Source organism: Sorghum bicolor, chromosome 3 (genome assembly GCF_000003195.3).
Source record: "Sorghum bicolor cultivar BTx623 chromosome 3, Sorghum_bicolor_NCBIv3, whole genome shotgun sequence".
Classification (NCBI taxonomy): Eukaryota; Viridiplantae; Streptophyta; class Magnoliopsida; order Poales; family Poaceae; genus Sorghum; species Sorghum bicolor.
In genome coordinates, this window is record NC_012872.2 from 19,410,019 (window position 1) to 19,418,635 (window position 8,617).

At 38.9% G+C, this 8,617-nt stretch overlaps 1 protein-coding gene across 2 annotated transcripts; it reads right to left on the reverse strand.

The window, feature by feature from the left end:
* On the reverse strand, window positions 242–6,744 carry LOC8075356 (wall-associated receptor kinase 5). 2 transcript variants are annotated; one of them, XM_002457782.2, is made up of 4 exons: window positions 6,627–6,744; window positions 3,762–4,670; window positions 3,265–3,414; window positions 242–1,681 (listed from the first exon to the last, which is right to left on the reverse strand). In XM_002457782.2, the coding sequence occupies exons 2-4, from the start codon at window positions 4,624–4,626 to the stop codon at window positions 498–500; spliced, it is 2,199 nt and encodes a 732-aa protein (XP_002457827.1). In that variant the 5' UTR covers window positions 4,627–4,670; window positions 6,627–6,744; the 3' UTR covers window positions 242–497. The 2 variants fall into 2 exon arrangements, with proteins under 2 accessions (XP_002457827.1, XP_021311050.1); XM_021455375.1 differs by having other exon boundaries at window positions 3,762–4,675.

The window sequence follows — 8,617 nt, forward strand, 5'->3', positions numbered from 1 at the left end:
ATAGTTTTGGGGAAAGGGGTTAGCGGAAATTGCATGTGGAAACCATCGTCCTCCTCCGAACTACCCTGTCTTTTCGAGGTTGAAGTTAGGTCAGATTTTTAATAACATGAAAAGTTAAACTTCGGCATTAGTAGTGATTCTAATGTTCATTTCGAGATTTATTAATTTTCTATTTTTTACAAGAGACTGTTTGCTTGGTTAAAAGTATTGTTCGATGATTTGTTGGCTGACAGATTCGACATATAAGCTCAGACCTTCAATATCCGCAAGCTTGGTACATTCGCACTAGTTTACATGAAAACTAGCAAATTAGCATCGGGTACCTTGTAGCACCTCTGTTTTTCAAAATCATTCGTCCTAAATTATGTTATGTCTACATAATCTCAAACTAAGACAAAATCCTGAATTGTTGACTTACATTTGTGAAATTTAACATATAGCGGTAGTATTTTACTTCTGAGGAACACCATTGGCTAAAGTAAAGCCATGCTACTTTTTTATCTAACATAGTACGAACTGCTTGGGTTTATGGCCATTTCCTCAACTTTTCCTGAGTACTCTGTGCTTTGATCTATTCCGAAGCTGTTCATCGATTGTCCACCGAGAAAGCTCTCCAACTCAGTGTCACGTTGTATCCAAGGATGCTTGGAAAGTTTCCTTAATCTGCTAAGCTCATCAGATACCTCTTTCATTGAGGGCCTGTTATCACCACACATATCCAGACAGTGCTTTGCTAGCTCTGCAAGTCCTCTAAGCAACTCGATGTTCTCATTCCCTTTTATTTGACTGTCTAACATAGAATCAAGATTGTTCTCCTTCATAGCCAGTAGAAAATTTGATGACAAGCTTCTTTGTAGCTCGTTACTTTCAAGTTTTAATGGCATCTGCCCAGTGAGAACCTCCAAAAGGACAACACCAAAGCTATAAACGTCACTCTTGTCTGTCAACCGGCATGTTTGCATATATTCAGGATCTAGATAACCACACGTCCCTTGAACCATCGTCACAAACTGGGCTTCATCAGTAGGTGCTAGTATGGAGGCACCAAAATCTGATACCTTTGCCATATAATTCTCATCAAGAAGGATGTTAGAGCTCTTCACGTCACCATGTAGGATAGGTGGATTCGCATATGAGTGTAAAAAGGCAAGTCCATCAGCTGCCTCGTTGACAATCCTCAAGAGAGAACTGAAAGGGATATGCAATGTTCGGTTCTTGCCATGTATAAGATCAAACAATGTCCCATTTGGGATGAACTCATACACTAGCATTGGGACTTCAACCTCAAGGCAACAACCCAATAGCTTAACAATGTTCTTGTGATTGATCTGGGAAAGAATCAACATTTCTTTACCAAACTCCTTCTTGTGCCTATCATCAATTAATGCACATCTTTTAATTGCCGCTGGAATGTCATCCCTCATTATTCCCTTGTAAACAGTGCCATGTCCTCCATGCCCAAGAATTTGGCTACTGTCAAATTTATTTGTTGCCTGTTCTATTTCTGCTTCAGTAAACACCGTAAATGCAAGCCCCTGGTCTGATTTCATCTTCTCAAACAATAGGAGTCCTCCGTGCTGCTGAAAATACTGCTGCTTAATGTTTGAAAGTTTTCTTCTTTCAAATATTAGCCGTATGCAGAAGATGATAATAACTAGAACAATGGAGCTAATGCAAACACCTGCACAGATTTTATCAAATGACACTGTTAAACTAACAAAGCATATTAGCATCAATCAAAGCATAACAAATTGATTCATTGTCACGAAATGGACTAAACTCAAGATGTCATGACATAGCAATTTTTCACATAATGCATTGACACCTGCTTGGGTTTTATTTCTAAAACGTCACCCATTTTATTACCTTTCAATGTTTTTTGAAGCGCACATCATAATTTATAGAAAAATGTATACATAACCCCTTCAACTATGCATGGTGAACTATTTTATTTCCCAAATTATAAAACTAGATTTTCTACCCCTTGAACTTTCTAAAATCGGTCGAATAACCCCCTTAAGTGTTTTGGACAGTGGTTTTGCTAAAGTGATGGTGGTTTTATGTTTTTATTTTTTATTCATTTTCACTAAATCTTTAAAAAAATCATAGTAAATCACAAAAAATCATAAAATAGAAAATCTAATTTTATTAGACTTCACGTCAGTAGATCTACACGGTAAACATATAATATGTTATGCTTTAGTATAATTTTTTTGTTGTAGATTTAGATCTATAAATTCTTCCAATTAATTACAGAAAAAACATAGATCTAAAGTTACAGCAAAAAATTTGTACTAAAGCATATCATATTATATGTTTACCGTGTAGATCTACTCATGTGGAGTTAAAAAAAAAATAGATTTATCGTTTTATAATTTTTCTGTGATTTACTATGATTTTTCAAAGATTCAGCGAAAATAAATAAAAAAAGACAAAATCACCGTTATAGTTGCAAAACTACCGTGCAAAACCATTTGAGGGGGTTATTTGATCGTCTTTAAAAAAATCAGGGGATAGAAAATCCGATTTTTAGTTTGAGGTGTGAAATAGTCCACCTTTTATAGTTGATGGGGGTTAGGTAGACTTTTTCCTAATTTATACAAATGTGCTTGTTGTGCTGTTTTGTGGCACCTCATGGAGTAATGATTAAAAATTCACCCATGGGCTAATTTGTGCTTCCTGCAGAGGTTTTTTCTCGAATACGCAGGCCTTGTTTAGTTCACCTCAAAATCCAAAAAGTTTTCAAGATTTCCTGTCACATCGAATCTTGCGGCACATGCATGAAGCATTAAATATAGACAAAAACAAAAACTAATCACACAGTTTGACTGTAAATTACGAGATGAATCTTTTGAGTCTAGTTAGTCCATGATTGGATAATATTTGTCAAATAAAAACAAAATGCTACAGTACCGAAATCCGAAATCTTTTCGTAACTAAACAAGGCCGCAATTGCATTAAGAAGAGTTATAAAATACAACACGCACGCCACCCACACATACCCCTTATGCTTCCCGTAGAGTGCCAATTAACTAGTAGACCTAATCGCAAAAAATAAAAATAAAAACTAGTAGACCTATGTCCTGGCTGAACATGATTTAGACATAACACTTTTTTTTTGGAAACAATTAGATATAACACATTTTCCTTTTGTCAGTAGATAACTCATTCTTGTTTGAGCTTTGCCTTTGCAGGAAGTTGCAAGTAGGGTCATTTCACAAAACAATTAAATCCAGGTGCAAACAAACTTCTAGCAGCTATTACCTATTATAAGGTGAATGTCTGGATTGCAGGAGTTTGTGTCCTTTGAAAACTTTCTTCCTGGAGGACATGAACACCGGTAGTCTCCTGCTGTATTGCGACAAGTGGCACCCTTAGGGCATTGGCTTGGGTTTTCCTTGCATTCATCGACATCTGTGGTAAAAACAAAAAAGAAAAATTACTTGGGCCCAATGGCTGATTCGTTAATGACATATTTATTAACAAATAGCAACTAAATGACTTGAGCTGCAATGCTATATGGTTGTATCTATTAGAAAGTCTAGTTAAAAAAATTAAACATGGGCTACAAAAGAGACATGGTTTTGTCAACAAATCATGGCATGACAGGCAAAGAATAGAGTAAGCCACAGGGAGAGGAATGCTTTACAGTCAATACTCAATACCAGATTTCAAATAATTTTTATTGTTATTGTTGGATTCAACATTTGAGTAAGTATGAATGAACTGAAGATAAATTGTGCACAAAGGAATAAACTCACCTGTGCATCCATCAGAGAGATAAGGATTTCCTTTGTACCCCTTGGGGCAAGTGCATAGATAGCCAGGGCCATTGACTGAATCTACACACAGACTTTGTCTGTCACGGCATGCATAAGAAGGTAAGCTTCTAGCCACATCACATGTTACATTGCCAATTGCCCAGTCCAGAACCAGTGGCTGGTGTCCCCCATAGGTCTCATTAAACTTCATAGTGGTTATATACTCACTGCTGAAATTAAAAGTCTCTGATTCCACTAGCGCAGCATAGCTGCATGGATTAAACCGCCAACTATCTGAATCATTGTACACACTATAAAATTGGACATCATACCGGGTTAAGCCATTGGGTATGTCATTTTGGCAGCAGCCTACACCTAAGCACGAACCATTTGTCAGTGCCCTTGGGCTTGCACACACCGATGCACACGCAGTCGTGTATCCTGTCCTGTTGTTTATATTGTAGATATATGCGAGTGTGTTGCAGCCAATGACCATGAACCTGTTGTCTGTATTAGAGAACCGATATGGCCATTTTGAGAAGTCAAGCCACCACAGATTTTCTTCCATTTTTGTTGTGGTATGATCGTAGCAATATGTTGACATTTTGTTTAGCGCCCGAGTTTTGCCACGGGACACTGAGATATTTAGAACTTCCACATTACCGATGAAAGGCTTCTTAATTCCACTGGCTGTCGTGTTACAATTGATTTTAAAGCCTGCATCTATTGCACAGTCTTTACCAATGCCAAATGGATAGGGAATTTCGACATCTCCACAACGTGCCTGGCAACCGGGAGCAGGCTGAGCTGATGTAGATGCAAGGTACAACATGACTGCAACTCCGAGGAGCAGCATTGATGCCATAGTGACGGGCTCTTCAAAAATGGTGTTGCAACAGTACGTCTCCTCTGTACTAAAGGAAACAAAAATAGTGAGCCAACTGAATAGCTTCTTTAGTTATCTACAAAGCTCCACTAGTTTATATCTTACTATCCTATAGAAACAAACCTGAAAAGAAAACAAACCTTGAAAATTAACAGGCATATAGTTGGGAAAATGAAATGCTTTGAACAATTTGGGCTAATTAATTTGAATGCTTGCTAAAATAGAAAACATGGCCCTCATTATTCATGTCTTTCTGTATGTCATGGCTGGAGTTACTCAAGAAGCTTCTAATGCTTCTGATTGCTGATTATGGACATTGTTCTTTTCTCAGGAGGGTACCGAGCCCCTACTGCAGTTATTTAATAAAAAAAGGAGCATGTTTGATTCGTTACCCAAACTTGCCATGCCAAAGGTTGGTCATGCCACGATTTTCTCGGTAGTTGTTTGGTTCACTACCACAATTATGGTATACCACATTTTCTTAGCACCCTGTCTCATATGTCATAGACTCATTTTCGTGACAAACTTTACCACAAGTGTGGCTTCGATTTTACTCGTCACAGTTTCTATGGCAGCCACACTTTGCTGAAGATTAGGCATGAAATGGGCTTGTTTGGTTCCCCTTACTAAATTTTATTCATTTAAACTGTAGTCACTTTAGTAGCTAAAACTTCCAAACACATAGACTAAAAAGGAGCTAAAATAGTTTAGTCCAACTAGTTAACCAAGAGTAGCTAAAATAGTTTTAGTAGCTAAATTTTAGTGAAGGAAACCAAACAGGAAAAACGAAACCAGGAAGCTACTAAGGACACTCCCAGCATAGAAATCACATAATTATATTCTTTAATTAGGGTGCCAACTAAACAAAAAGATGATGTGGCATTGCAATTAAAGAAGAGAGAGAGAGACAGGAGGAGGATATGATTTCTTAATAAGAAATCATTGTCTACATGGGAACAAGATATGAACAAATATGATAGGTAGATGTGGAAAAAGAAGATATGATTGAACAAAAGGTTAAGTATATAGAAACTATAAAACATAGTTTTTATATGTAGTGTTTATATATAAATTAATAGGAATAGAAATGTAGGTTCTAGCATTATGACTGCTCTAAGAAGCAAAGAAATTGAGAAATGAAATTAAGAATACAAGTGGTCAACTGAAGGTCAAACAAAGTTCTGCGCCCATTCTTAGATAAGAGGGGAAGTATTTTTTTCTTCACACGCTAAAAAGGAGCGAAGTGAGCTCAAGCTTCAAAATTGCCTTGCAGCCTTGTACTGCTGCCGGGTAGTTTTTTTTTAAGATCCTGTTTGTTTCTACTCATCTAGATCACCCAGCAAATTAGAATTATGAATTCCAAGTTTTGTAGCGGACTCAAATTGGTTCGAGTCTGAAGATTTATTAGCCCCCAGCAAGCAGAAGCAAAACTGCAGCTAGTGAATAACTGATAAGCTGTCTCTTCCACATTAACATCACAGAGAACACGGTTGTAATTGGAAGCTCCATATTCCTTCTTTTCAGCAATTCTCATGTACTTTATTCTATCTTTCAAAATGAGCCAAAAGAAGATTTTGTGCTTGTTTTGGCAGGAACTTTCCCAAAGCCACTTGAAAACTAGGTCGGAGGCCACTTAGAAGCCTTTCTTGATGAGAAATTGTTAGTTCCAAGTAGAGGACATGTGTCCACTTAGTTCTTCTGACAGAGTATAGAGAACTGGACAGCAATCCCCTAAATAGAAAAGTGCAGTTCTAAATTTGAAGCCTTAGGTGCAGAAACTCACAACAGTGTTCGAAGCTTGAGACATCGGAAAGATTGTATTGTGTCTCACAAGTCACAAACAAGAGGTCTGAAGCTGAAGGACAGAAACAGAGCATGGACAGCATGCAGTTTCGTGGTGTATATGCATGTAAATCTGTACAAACTGAGAGAGAGTGAAATCAAGATCCGTGGCGTGAGCCGTGAGCGGATCGGAGTACCTTGGCCGAAGTGATGATGCCACTTCTTCTTTGCCGCCCGCCGTCTGTCCCTTCTCCAGGTTCCAACGAAGGCAAGGAAGAGGCACTTGCAATGGCAGCGCGCCAACCAGCGACTGCAGCCGTGTTGCAATAAAAGTAGCCGTGTTGTTCATATTTTATTTATTTATCGAATAAAGTTGCCGTGTTTACTTCAAGTCAACTAGGTGATTTGTCTTCTTTTTTGACACGAATCTTTTGACGTGAGACACGGGACAGGCCACAAAGAGACCCATTCTAAGGGCAGGGCCACAGGGAGACCCGTTCTAAGGGCTCACAAACGTAAAATAGGGTCTCTGATAGGTGCTAGGAGAGGCACAATCTAAATTGGAATCCTCTCTTTTAAAGACTCATTTGCAGAAAGAGTTTTTTAAGATCTTATTATTGAAGAAAACTAAAAATAGATATTGAAACATTTACTTATAGAAACTTTTACATGAGTGCCATTACGAAAGATTACAATTACCTCCAAGCCATTAAAAAGTTTGAGCGGTCACATATGCCATCGTGCTAAACTTTTTTGTCTCTCATGCCATTTTGTCTATTTTTATCTATAACGGTGTCAAACTACGATAGAAAAAAAAAATCTAAAATGCCCTTCTATTTGAGCTACACACAAGACACTAGCAACCGCTCGCACCAGCACCGGCTCCCTCCTTGCTGGGACGCGTTGGGGAGCTCTACCGCGTCCCGGCCGCCACGACCTCGCACAGGGGGAGCTCCGCCCGGCCATGGCTGTGCGCGGGCGCAGGCGAGCTCGGGCCGGCAGCCATGGGCGCACGGGGGGAGCAGTGCCCGGCCGCCACCAGCGCGCACAGCTGGCTCGCAGGGGCGCACAGGGGGAGCACTGCCCGGGCGCCATGAGTGCGAGCGAGCTCCATCTCGACATCAGCACAGCGTTGTCGAGGAGGAAGGTGGAGTCAGGCAACTGATAGCTTGGCCCCACTAGACAGAGAGAGAAAAAGTAATAGGATAGGACAAGAGAAGGGTATTTTGAACATTTACACTGACGAGGCCCACATGTCAGGGCCCTCAAACGGCGGAAAACTAACAAAGTATTGAAAGAATGGTGTGGAAGACAAAAAAATTTAGCATGATGGCACATGTGACCACTCAAACTTTTTAATGGCTTGGAGGTAATTGCAATCTTTCGTAATGGCACTCATGTAAAAGTCTCTTACTTGTAGCATTTCCTAAACGTGAAATAGGTCTTTTATTTGGGTTTCCATTGTTGGAGATATTCTTAGAGTAAGTCCAATGATTGGCTTATAACGAAGCTAACTAATATTTTTTTCTTCATTGAAAAGAGAAGGAAGGAAAGAAGAGAGCTTGGCTCTCATGCAAACAACAAATATGAACTGCACACAGGAGCCTGTGTAGTAGTGGACCTAGATAGAATTATATGAGGAGAACTTAGAAAAAGAATAGAAAACATGATGCCATAAAATAATAAAAAAAGTTTTTATAGACAAATAGAAGACAACAATTATACGATTTGGCTCTTATAACTTTTTTTAGCCTATCACTAAGCTCTATTATTGATCTTGCTCTTAAAGATTCTTATAGATAGAGAATTTGGACGATTCACTGATAGTCACATATCAAATCTGCTTTCACCTCTCTTTCGAATTTTAGGGCATGTTTGGCGGGGGTTTTGATGGTTGCAGCTCCTTCTACATCTCGTAATGTAACAAGATTGTTTACAAGAGCCGTTTCTCTCTTTCCTATCAAGATGAACCAGAAGAAACTATGATTTGTGACTCCTCCAGCTCCAAGACTCCTCCAGTACTATAGCGCGGAGCTGAGGCCCGAAGGAGCTCAACCAAACATGGCCTTAATTTGTAAACGCTAGCATCATCCAAAAATTAATAGGAAATAAGGTTCAAAATAGTTTGATATATGAGATAATAGACAAGTTAATCTTTCAATGCATGGCCGAGCTAATATTAAGTTTA